This window comes from Rhea pennata, chromosome Z (assembly GCF_028389875.1).
Source record: "Rhea pennata isolate bPtePen1 chromosome Z, bPtePen1.pri, whole genome shotgun sequence".
NCBI lineage: Eukaryota > Metazoa > Chordata > Aves > Rheiformes > Rheidae > Rhea > Rhea pennata.
Window position 1 is genome coordinate 14,449,501 of NC_084702.1, and position 13,089 is coordinate 14,462,589.

Sequence of the window (13,089 nt, forward strand, 5' to 3'; positions counted from 1 at the left end):
ACCTTGTAACAGGCACAGGTTTCCATTAAGAGTCATTTCTTGGGATTGTGCTGTCTGCAGGTTGAAATCATCAGCACAGTCCAGATGCTTCCTTTATCCCAAAGTTCAGAATGTCCCTGAAATGACAACAGAAGAATGAGATGTCAGAATCTCTTTTATTCCCTTACTTGCTGTCCTAAAAATCTGTCAGCTTTGAATATGCAAGAAATAATATCTAGCAGCTGTGCAGAGTGGAGAAAATAATGCCTCTGTGAAGAAATTCACATGGTTCTTTGAAGATATTTCACTGTAACTATATTTTTTACTTTGAAGTTGTATTTCTCTACTAGTGCCATTTTTTGTGAATTGTTTTCTATTAGTGAAACAGGCAGAAACTTGCCCTCTTCTGCCTGTTCCTCTCACCTGTTTGGTTGCTTGCTTAGTGTGCAAAATGAAACCCATGAGAAACATGTTCACTGATGTGACCAGTAACTCCTTTAGTGCCTTGTTTCCACTTTCTGCTTGTGTCACTGCTGCAAGCACAAAATCCAGGTTCCTCAGTGGGTTTTTGGTTTATTTGGTTTTCTTTTTGTTTCTTCCACCATGTTCTTCTCAAAACCTTCACTATAAACCTTGCTCTGCTATTAGCTCTGGGCTTGTATTTTCCCAGCGAGGTCAATGAAGACTTCAAAATCAAACAACTGAATTGCACTTAATTTCTGTGTTGTTGCATGAGCATGTTGCATGCTGCCTGATCATATGTGAGCTAGCTTTAAACTGGTGAATTCAGGTGCTTCTGACAAGGCAGATGCAGCAGAGGTCTTGGCTAAGCCTTTATTGCCCTGAGAATTTGCTCAGCTTTTGCAGTCCGTGTTTGCCCATGGGTGGTTATGAGTCTGTAAGTTAACTAATGTCTGTATCCCTTCACACAGTGTGCAAGCAAATTTTTAAATAGTAAAAACGATTTTGTGATGTAAAATTAAAGCATTTTGTGACAGCAGTGTCAAGGAAAGGCATTGGAGTATAATTGTTTTTTTTCAAGGTCTCATGTTTGCTTTGACTTTTTTTAACTGAAACAGTGGGACAAGTATGACACTTAACTGTAAATTATTTTGATCAATGTAACACAAAAGCTGCTGTCCTGAATCGAACTAAACCTCCAATACCCTCTCTCCGACAGAAATTAAAAATTGGGTGGTGCGAGGAAAAGCATTAGAACAGGACGTGCATACAAAGCTTACCACAGTACCTTTTCATCCTCAAACTGTTTCTGATTCAGAGACTCCCTGAATCAGATGTAATTTTGGTTTATTTAGTAACCTGCACGGGAGTCCTTTTCTCTGGCTATATCCAGTCTTCCTGAGCATCCCGATAATCTCCTAGCACCCATGGCATCCTGAGGCAAGGAGTTCCCCAATGTACCTACCTTCGAACGGTCCCCTCCTAGTTTCATTTGAGGCTGTTTTGCTCTCATGCTGGAAAACAATGAGCTACAGACTCCTTATTGCCTCCGTGCCAGTGATGATTTTATAGATCTCTGTCCTCCCCTCACCTGTCTCTTTTCCAAAAGGAAGGGGTCTTTGTTTGCCAGCTATCAAATATGCTTGTTTTTCAGCAAAGAAAAGGTGGTCTCAGCCAGGTTTAGTGCTAAGTGGCAGTTACTTCCTTTCAGAAACCACAGCTTTCAGAAAACAAATTTGTTGTTTACATGTTCCACTTCTGGCACTCAAATATGAATGCTGGCATATAAATGTCATTTTTCATTAAGCATCTCTCAAGATACAAGTGTGTAAACTTGCCCTTTGACCTGTGGATTTCAGAGTTTATTATTCCCATCATTTGGGTCTGTGAGTTAAAAAATTTAAGAATGTAACTTTCCCATTTTCCTTAGTATTTTTGGTGGAAAGAGCGATGTAAATTTTTAATCTGATTTTCTCATGAACATCTTAAATATTCAGAGTATACTTGGTGTATGCTTCTCTTCCACTTTGGGAAGATAGCTATCTCATGATGCGTATTCATATTCTTATTTTAACCAACTATATTCACAGTAAGACTGGCCTCAGTGCCTGTTTTCTCCAGCTCCTTTCAACCCAGTTTTTTGTCATCTCTTCACCTTCTGGGAAAACAAAAGAAGAAGAAGTGGTGTCCAGAAAATAGCTTCAGGGAACTGGATGTGCTTGACTGCTAACATCTCAAACCACAGTTTTCAATACCCCCTTCAAAAGGTGCAGGAACTGTGCAAAATCCAGCTCATTTTGTTCACTAGAGATTTATGTGGATGTTTCCCTGAGCTCCAGTTCATACATAGCTGTTTCTCCCTTGCCTTGCAAGTTTCACTTTGTTTCTCAAGTGAAGTTTTTGGCAAAAGTCACCAGAAGCTGCTTCTGTAAGACCTTATAAAACTGAAAATTGCACGCTTGTGTAATTTTAATGGAAAGCCTTTTCATGAGCCCCATTTACCTTGGCAGGGTGAAGTGTGGCTTTGGTGGTGATGAGGCGTAGATAACTGCTGATCAGCTCCCGTTGCAGCTTGACTTTCACAGAAAGGCACAGCCGTGGCTTGGCTTCAAATCGTGCCTCTGCCTGGGGAGCTGCAGTTGGGTGGTTAAATGTGGTTCCCTGCAATCACTGCTTGCCAGAGGTACTACACATATCTGAGCATCTTCATAGCTCCCACCTTCCCTCTAGCAATTTTCCTTGTGGTTTAATCTCTGTGCATCCTTGTTTAGAGGGAGAGAAAGTGGGAGGATATTTTAGGAGGTTGCTTATTGGAGGTGAGTAGAGTTAACTGTTGGCTGAAGCAATAGTAAAGTCTTTCCTGCTTTGTGAAAATAGGATATTAATTTAAATAAAACCTGTTTGCTTAAAACGAGCCCTTTATTTTCTTGGTACTAGAAACCTTAGTAAATTAGTAACTTAAGCATACTTAAGAAAGAAGATACAAGCAGATGAACAGAATAATGAGGAACATTTACATGGTTTAATGTGGAAAAGTACTTTAACAAATACTTAGCTTTAAGCATGTGTTTTACATTCTGGGGTTTTCAGTAAATCCTGATTCAGGAATATACTTATGTGAGGAGTTAATTTCCTCTACTGACTGTGTAAAATACTTGATCTGTTGTTTTCAGTGAGATTTTTGTCAATGACTCGTCTTTTAAAAGACATATTTTCAGAACACCCATATAAACCATGAACATGTGTAATAACAGCTTTTGATGACTGTCAGAAAGCTAAATTGAATTTAATCTAGTGACCAGAAGGTTAAAAATTCTGATAGCTAATTACAAATCCTGTGATTCATTCAATCTTCAAAAGAAAAAATTACTTTTACCATCATATTCCTCATCCATAACTGGTCTAAAATGAAAGAAGGTAAAGGAGTGCAGTCAAGCGGACTGAAAGCCGATGAAATGGAAACCTGAGCAATATTCCAAATTTAACTCCACAGAAGACCACTAGTTAGTAAGTAGTTCACGTATGTTAGTGGCTGTTGTATTGTTGCCCACAGGGAAAATACTCTTAAGTGCTTTCCCTTTCTTATAAAGAAAGGAAGTCTCCATCTATGTTTTATAAGGCTGTCTTGTCACATCCATTATAAGAAGGCCTCATACAACCAGCCAGAGAATGTGCTTTGGCAATTTCTATCATGTGTTTTTGTAAGTGGGTTTTTGTAAGGGGTTGAAAACAAATCTATCTAGCTATATATATATATATATATATGTGTGTGTGTGTATGTATGTATATATGTACACATATACACATATATATGTAGGTCAGGTAACTGTCAAAGTGTAGGTGCCTTGTACTGCCCTATGGGGCATCAGACACAGGGTGTTAGTGCTCATATAAATCAAATCCAAACAATCTGTCCATCTGGACAGCTTGAAATAAACAAAAGAGAATTATCTTTAAACTAAAAATATTAGACCATTAACAGGAACAGCACTTCTAAGCTACTTTATTCTCATTCAAAGCCAACCAGTTATTTGGTGAAATAGCAGAGAACAGGATCTAAGCTCTTTGCTCTCTAAGGATACGCTGGTAATATTGCAGAGTCAAAAAATGGCAGGAGAGAGCCTTGAAGAATGCTGTTGGTTTTTTTTTGTTTTTTTTTTTTTTTTTCCCTAACTTCTGAACCATCCAATATCGTGTTCCATTCAAAAATGCAAAGAGAGAGAGGAAACTGGAGGAGTGGTGGGAGGAAAGGAAGGGGGACTTTCCCATGGGCTATCAATTTTATGTAAGGAGTGACTCTTGAAGATGCAAGCATAAATTTTGTGTGCCTGTCTGTACAAACACAGAAATTATCTTCTACATGCACAAAGCAGTGAGATGTCAAGTTTTCAGTTGAATGCAGGCCCCATTTGTGACATTTTAGTTATCCAAAAAGCCAATTTTCCTATCTATAAGCTACTTGCAGCTTATTTTTGATCAGAAGTAATATGCTTACAAATGTCAGACAACTGTGTGTGTAAATCAGATATACATATACAATCTGCATGTAAGTGTACGCAGTGTATTACAGAACTGTTTGGCATATGCATCATTTCACTTTTTTGCCTTTTCTTTATTCAATATCCTCTTCTGGCTCATTGTAGTGTCTCACCCTTCACTGGTCCAGACAGTTATCCGACTTATTATTTTGTTTTGTTTTGAGCAGCCCTGTCATTAAAAAAAAAAAAAAAAAAAAAAAAGTAAATGCAGCATTTTCTCTCAAAATTCCCTGGTTTGAGGTCTAATACAAATAAAATTAATAAGCAGCATGTTAACTTATGCCCCTTGAGCACTAGACATGAAGGTTTGAAGTCACTGTAAATGGGAGAATTCCCAGAATCTCAATATGACACTGGAAATATGAAACTAGTACAGAAAAATGACTTTGGGACTTAAGGAATCCCCAAATGTCCTCAAGTCAAACCTCACAGGTACTGAAATATTTAAATAACAAAAACATGCCTTCTCACTTAGAGGATAAAACAAGGTTGTTCCAGTAAAAACTGGGGATGCTGTGATTATTTGCCTTGCTGTGTTCACCCCTCAGTATTTTTCTCTGGGCTGGAAAATCTAAACCAAGAAAATATTTCCTTTAGAAGCAGCCTGATCTAGCTCTTGGATTTGTCCAGACTGGTGATGGTTGAGGAGGAATGCCCCCACAAAGTGGAGAAGACTTAAGGAAGGCAAACAGTTTGTCTTTTGGAGTAGGAAGGAACTGAGAAGGACAAAAACAAGTAATCCTCCTCATCAGATACCTCAGAGAGTCTGCTGCCTGGATAAATGAGCTATCTGGACCCCAAAAAATACCTCGGTGAATGTGACCTCGAAAAGAATTAGATGTGGAAATAACCATGCTGCCCTTCAAACCGCTCCCTAAGCAGCCGAATGCTTGTTCAGCTTTGTTTTGGGGAGCCAAAACATGTTAGCTGCTAGTACATACTGCTGGTCTGAGTTCTGCACAAAGCCAGGTAGCAGATTGTCCATCCTATTTACACTGGATGAAACCCAGTGCAATCTGACTGAAAAATGTTCTCCCTTATCTCAGCTGATACTGAGAAAAGCTTTATCTTCAACTTAGATGGGGAAGAAATGCTGTCTATGGTCAGGCTCTGCCCCTCTGTTACATAACGCACTGGTTTTTAATCATGTCATGATCGTACAATTGCACCAAGCAATCAATGCTTTTGGCCTGGTGTTTAAAATACAAAAGCATATCTTTGTCCCTTTAACTTCACTCCTCGCTATTATGCCTGCTTTTCCCCTCCTCTGGGACTGTGTACTCTGTTGCTGCTCCTACTGCCGTGAGTGAGTGGGGAGCGTTTCTCCTGCTCACTGAGCAACCAGCTAGTCCTTATCTGACATGTTCCAAGGACGCTGCTGTTTGCATACCAGCAGACAGAGGAGCAGGTGAAATGGGACTGGTGACATCTGTACAGATGTGTTTGACTGCTTATATTCTCTTAAGAATCTGCTACCCTTAAAGCATCCATTTCTCTGATGAGATCTTTCTCTCTCTCTCTTTAAAATTATTTTTCCAAGGAGAAAAGGAAAAGGCAGACAGAAATAGAAGGCAAGAGACAACAGCTTGAGGACCAGATACTTCAGCTGCAGCATTTCAAGGTAAGGGACTGATGCCAGGAATGATGGATTGACTAAATCTGTTCATTATTAGACATGCAGATCACACGACTGAAAGCTGGGAAGAGCCCACTCCGACATGAAGCAGTTTTCACTGCCGGAGCCTATCTCTCCCAGCTAATTGTGTCCTGCCTGCTTTTCACTCTGTGCGTTTCCCCTGCACAGGACCATGTCGCAGAAATGGCTTAGTAGCACCGAGTCGACAGGGCGTGAGCACAGGCAGCTCAGCAGCACTGTTACTGTTAAGCCCTGTTATTTATTATACATAACGATAAGACACCAATCGCTGCAGATGGGGTGTGCACTGCATGGCTTCAGTGAGCACTTGCTGCCTGTAGAGCTGCTTTAGATTTTGCTGATGCACGTCATTAGGTTTTGTGTCTCTGTGTGTTGCAGAGAGGGATTTTTGTGTCTGTGTGTGTGTGTGTGTGTGTGTGTGTGTGTGTAAGGCTTTAATTGTAGGATGAAGTTATTAACCATAGATAGTATAATAAAATGGGTGTATATACACATGCAGGGAGGGTGCTGATCCATATGCTTGTGTCTATATATAGAGGTACCTTGATTTTTAACAGAGTGAGGAGCAGCCCCAGTCGCTGTTGGACTCCATTACGGCTGCAGAAACTCAGCACTCGTTGGAAACCATCCTTGTTATTTCTTTCTTTTTATCCTTTCTGTTAGTAGTGGAGTTTGCGTTTACATTGTTGGTAGTAAAGGGGTGAACAAAAATATTCATGTGATCTTTTTGTAACTAGGGTGCCTTTGTGGGTCATAATCTCGTCATAGTTTAAGGGGGGAGACTAAAGAAATTCAGTGATTTGAGTCTTTGAGTAGGATGGTCAGGACAGGACAGTTTGTCCTTGCAGCAGGTGAGCCAGGTTATGTTTTTAAAAATACTGTATTTAGGTTGCTTGTGCAATAGTATGTGTGTGTACAATGTACCTGCATGGGGAGGTGGTACACAGAATATCTCTGCCCACACACACTCAAAGACCAGACTTCAAGTTACGCTGCAGGCAGGACCCTCTTCCTGCCTCCTTAAATATCTGCCATAATGTTCTGTGAACTATACCTCATTTTCCGGTAAACATAACGCAGTTAAACCCTAATAGTTGATTGCAGCCTACACAGATGCTCCATCAGCTTCACTGCAGATCTGTAGATATCACATTTGGCTTTCAGTGTTTTCAGTCAATAATATGATTGCATTTCTGTGGGGCAACAGGAGTTGCCATTTCATTAAGGCTGCCATTAGCTACAGGCAAAGGAGAATTACTTCTGACTACCACAAGTTGATGCAGCAGGGCAGCAAGACAGTTTTGCAGTGCCTTCATGATGCTTTTTCCCCCCCCCCCCTGCAAAGCAGGATATTTCCTTTATCATGTTAACTGTTTCAAAGCTAACTGTATTATGCTTTTTCATTAAGTTCTTTAAGCAGAACCTTTGAAGAAGCCAATTCTAACAATTAAATAAATTAATTTAATTTCTTTTCAAAGAAATCTAGATTACCAAATAAAGAAAAGAATAAAGAATAAAGAAATATAAAGAAATATAATTTACTAAATTGAATTTTGTCATCATCTTCAGGGAAAAGTGAAGCCCCTCAAGGCAGTATTCTTGGGTCAGCCCTCGACTGGTGTAAAGTAGCATTGACTTCAGCAATGCTGCACTGATTGCCATTAGCTGAGATTCTGCCTCACCGCACAGATTCTTTGAATGACACACATGAAAATGAAATATTTCCCTTTATTATCTAGCTCACAGAGGGAGCAAGAGCTATCAGCATACAGGAAGTCAAGGGACGATCAGGGCACAGAAATTAAAAGGGCTGCTTTCTGCCTACAAGTGCAGCCAGATCGCAGGTCTGTAACCCTGGGTGTGACAAAATGTTTTGGGGTGTAGTAAGAGCCCCTCTACTAACAAGTCCCATTCAATGACATCACTTTTGCTTTTGCTGGAGCAGTCGTGGCTGTGACACTGGTGACAGATGCACTGGGAGATGCCTGTGCAGGAGTCTGATGTTCAACCAAACGGCGGGCGATGCACGGCCTCATCTCTCTCTCCTGGGACGCCTGGGATGCAGCAGGTGTACATCAGAGATTGCACCTTAGGAAGGGCTGCCAGGCTCTTCCAAAACAGAGGGAGATAAGCTACTCGCCACATTAAAAAAAAAAAGAGAGAGAGAGAGAGAGAGAGAGAGAGAGAAAGTCATTGGCCAAAAATATGTCTCCTTCTCTCCAGAGACAAACAAAGCAAGCTGCATTTTGGGATCATGCTTTGTTCCAATTGCTAGTTGCTTATTTGAAACTGTGGGATGCCGACCAAAACGCTATGTGGTCTGCCAAGCTGCTCTGCTCATTTAAAAAGCTGGTATCCACCTCCCTCCCCAAGATTCTCCTTCCCCGCACCCGGATGGCTCCGATGCTGTGAAAGCCAGTGGCTCTAAATGTACTATGAATATGGCCTCCAGACCTACCTCAAAAAGCCCAGAATGACTAAGGCCATCTTCTGCTGGAAAGCCTAACTAGAACATGATTCATTTCCTGAATTGTGTAGATTTCAAACAGTTCTATATAACATCGGGGGAAAAAAAAAAAAAGGAGAAAGGGTTAAAAAAATCAAGTGCGTTCAGAAAGCCTGTGTGTTTACTTAAAGTGCTGTGCAATTGTTAATGTCAGTGTAGCAAATAAGGATTTTCCATTAGAGTTCATTGAAATTAACTATGGAGAAATCTTTGAATATAATATATTCATTAATCTTATAATTGCAGTATCTGGGTTCATTTTACAAGTGTAATTCAGCCAAAGGTGTTTAATCCACAGTTTCAGGGATTACTTCATATTTGTGAGATGCCAGAGTAATTTTCTTTTAAAAATACACTACGTAAAATAGAATTTTTAATTACCCAGCAAAAGTTCTGAAAATTACAGAGGTTTTGTTAATTTCTCAGAATTATATTCACATAGGAAAATGCAAATATTTATGCTGGATGACCTGTAGTTCTCAAACTGTTGACATCAAGTAGTCCCTGGCAAATTTTCCTGCTCTGCAAATAGTTATTTCATTTATCCCTTGTAAAATGCCTGGCTAAAAAAAAAAAAAAAAAAAAAGAGGATGAGGACCCTGGTACCCTGTCATTTTATTCAGAGTATTTTATCTATACTACACCTAGCAAGCACTGGAATTAGTGAGTGTCAGCTTTGCACATGGATGAAAGCTTTTGCAACCCATTTTGCAAAGACTCCTGAGAATTAGGCTAAGGGCTTGTGGCTGAGGACACCAGCACTGAAATGTAGCTGAACTATTAATTTTTTGTGTGAGCTTCTGAACTGACAGGCTTTAAATGTAAAAGGTCTAGGGTAGTACAGAGTGACTCTAAATGCTAACACCAAAAGCTTTATAGATCTTTTCCTGAAAGTAGAAATTTTCATAGACCCATTGTATACACGTGTGATTTGAGGGCAGGATGTATATTAATCAATGTACAAGGATATGCATCATTGAAACAGCCCTTGGTGATGGCAAAGGTATAGGTCATTTGAATCCCCCTTTTTGAGGCTGAAAGGCTGTTTCGCTTTGAAAAGATGTAATTTACAAAACCTTCCCCTTTTTTCTCACTTTCTTAGTCTTTAATACCAAAATAATCATTATTGTCTTATATAATTCAGGATGTATTTTTGTTTTGTTTTGCTTTTCTTTGCCTTGTTTTGATAGACACACTTTTAACTTTATGCTTCAACAGTTTGTTAGACATACAGGTGTACAAGCAGGGCTGGCTAGATCCTTAGGAACTGGAGGTGTTTCCCAGCCTCTTGCACTATAGCGTGGAATCAGAAAAGTGGGTAAAATTTACCTTATGCTAATACACCAGCTAAAGTATCTATCAACATGATGTAATTTCTTGAGGAAGAGGGTAATTGCTTTGGTAGGTTAGTATAACCTGCAAGTAACTACTACTTTAAGAAGTTGTTCCACTAGAAAAAAATTAAGTGAAAAAAATCTAGGGCAAAAGTATTCCAGATCTAGCTTCCAGATCTTCCCAGATCTAGCTGCGTCTGTAGTTAATTGAACAGAATATCTGTTATTGTTTACTATAACTCTTGTTTGGTGGTGCTGGTAATAAACAGCATAAAACCTGAAGTTCAATGAAAGATGACTTCTCTGCAGTTAAGCTGTTACAATAAATCCATTTACTGTAGGCATTTTATTTCGGTAGTGATATAAATGTTAGGGACCTACTTCTGTTAATGGCTATTTCTTAAAGACTACTGTACGTGAACACTTATTCTATAATATTGTGCCATTACTTTGAAAGAAAGAAAAGCATTTTTATGTTATGAGGATTCTGTAAGGACATGGTTTTAGTTGAAACATTTTTGTATAAAAATGAATTTTAATTTGATTATTCCACAATTATATTGCTATCCTCAATTTATTATAGTCTCAAAATAATTGCTGTCAGAAAATATAAATGAGTATAAATGCACAACAGCATGGAAATATTGATATAACTTCTGGAAATGAAAGAATCTTGTTATATCTTTATGATGAATTCCTTTATGATTTTCAAGTAAATTAACCTATGAACTAAATCTTAGCTCAGTTAAGCTCACAAAAATATCGCCAATATTTGGTGACACAATAAACAGTTTCCATACTCTATGGGGTCAGTGCAATGGCTTCCAAATCCCAATCTTTATTAATAGTCAAGCACTCTTTCTGGTACATGATATTCATTATGATAGTCATTGGCTGTCTCACCATTTTTTATGTGCTGAGCCCATTACATCTCTTCAAGACTGAAAATTCCTGTCATCTTCATTTTCCATTTATTATTACTTGCTATACTGACATAAACAATTGCACAGCACTTTAAGTAAACACACAGGCTTTCTAAACAGGATTGGTTTTTAATCCTTCTTTTTTTCCAACTGTAGTTCTGCAGTACAGAAAGATGAACAGCCAATTTGGAGAAGACTTTAAGCACCATAAATGTCTAGTGTCACAGAGTGCAATCCAGAACCAGGGTCAGACTCCCATGCACAAGCGGTAGAAAAGGCTGGTGCACAGAAACCGGCAAGGCATGGAAACACTGAAGGTGGGGAGCACCTTCAATCCTTGGCATTTCTTGAAACTCGGCAAAATTGATGCTCGTATTTCCATCATTAACAGCTTCCTTAAAGCAGGTCACTGTCTGCTACTGCAGCAGTTTCCATTTTAGCCAGATTGTGTCGAGCTGTAGCTCGAGGATGTTTACAGATCTCCGAAACCTATTCAATACAAACTCCTCCTAATGGCCTGATACTTGCCTTAGGATGAATCCACATGACCCAAATTTAGCTTTATAAAATGATGAATGTGAGTACTCATAGGACTAAGAAAACAAAAAAAAGGGGGGGAGAATAAAAGAAAGGTGATAAAGGAAAGCTTGAAACTGTAGAGGAGACTAATCTTTCAGCAGCAATGGTCGCAGAACAGAAATGGTGATAATTCATAAAGTTACTCGGTTGGGAGAGCTGTTTATCTGTTTTTCAAATCTCATATTGTGAACTATTCCAAAACTAGTTATGTTATTTTTTATTCTTAAAGCCACGCCTCATTTTCTTTGGAGACATAGAATGAGTACTTCAACGAAGAACAAAAGTATGTCTAAATTTCTATCTTCAGGAGGTAAAAGTGTGATCAAACTCCTTTCGTGTTTATATATGTAAAAGGGACTGCTCTTCAATTTTCAGTGCAACCACACCAATCAAGCATCCAGACACTTCCACTAATTTGAAGCTATTTCCCCATCCAACTCCAAAATTCCCTGGAAAACAGATATTCTCACAGAATTATAAAATAATTTATGTCTGACAGGACCCTGGAGGCCACCTCATGTCCCACCTGCACAGAGCAGGGTCAGCACAAGCTACCACGGCCTCTCCAGACCACCTGCTCTGGAGCTAGGCCACCATCCTGGGGACTCGGTGTGCGCCCTTAGCCAGGTTGCAGCATCCCCTTTCGCACCCTGCATCCCATGTCCTGCTGGTGCACGCCCACAGAGACGCCCGGCCCCATCACCCCTCTTCTTCCCTGACAGCCATGGCCGGCAGTTCGTTGTTAATTCTCCATACTGTGCTTAATCTCTCAACAAACAAAACACCAAATAGTTGGATAGAGCCATCATTATCATCCTGCCACGAAGAAGTCTGAGGCCATAAACAGACTTCCCAAAAAAGGTATACTGAAAAAATAACCCCCAGCTCTCCAACCTAGATTTTAGTGTAGTTCTTTTCACCAGCTATTTTAAGCAGAGCTTGCTGATAGCCTAGACACATACGTAGAGGAAACATCCTACACTTGATATATTTTTCATCTTATGGTCATTTTTGTCCCCACTTTTACATAAATATTAAAACCCTTCCTTTGTATCAGGGCCATACCTACGATCCTTGTGGGTGTAACTAACCTACATAGGCCAAAAGTCTGTGGCTGACTGATGGTCTGAGCAAGGGAGACACAAACTTCACTTCTTCTATCACAGAGTCTTGACAATGTCTTTTGCTGTGGTGGCTTTACCTTTCAGTAGTTTCAGCTGAAAAAGCTTAGGTTTTATATCTTCTTCGTTGTCTTTATGTGGAAACAACTGTCCAGCTGGTTTACAGAGTTAAATAAAATATGTGACCTGAACAATTTAAAAGCAATGCACATAAATATTTACACTGGTGGTCATGCTAATGGATGGGAAGCTTACACACAGAACATAAAACAACTGACTATTTTTAACTTTTTTTTTCCAAAAGTGTTCCTAATTAGGCTACTGTCTGTACAGCTGCAATTTCTGTTCCTCAGAGTTTTTAAACAGACAAAAATAGGAGATCTTCATGATGGAACTACAGTTCTGTATACACTCCTCAGGTAGCATACCACAAATGTGTCTTCCACTTGTATCTGCAAATCAAGCTACAAATAAATGACTAGTCGCTTACA

General features: G+C 39.4%; 1 protein-coding gene across 4 annotated transcripts in view; it reads left to right on the plus strand.

The window, feature by feature from the left end:
• Positions 1–13,089, plus strand: part of PALM2AKAP2 (PALM2 and AKAP2 fusion) — a 280,261-nt gene that overhangs the window by 42,863 nt on the left and 224,309 nt on the right. For all 4 annotated transcript variants that reach the window (XM_062600649.1, XM_062600650.1, XM_062600651.1 and 1 more), the window contains exon 2: positions 6,019–6,099. In XM_062600649.1, coding sequence (XP_062456633.1) covers positions 6,019–6,099 — 81 coding nt within the window. The remainder of the gene's footprint in view (positions 1–6,018; positions 6,100–13,089) is intronic.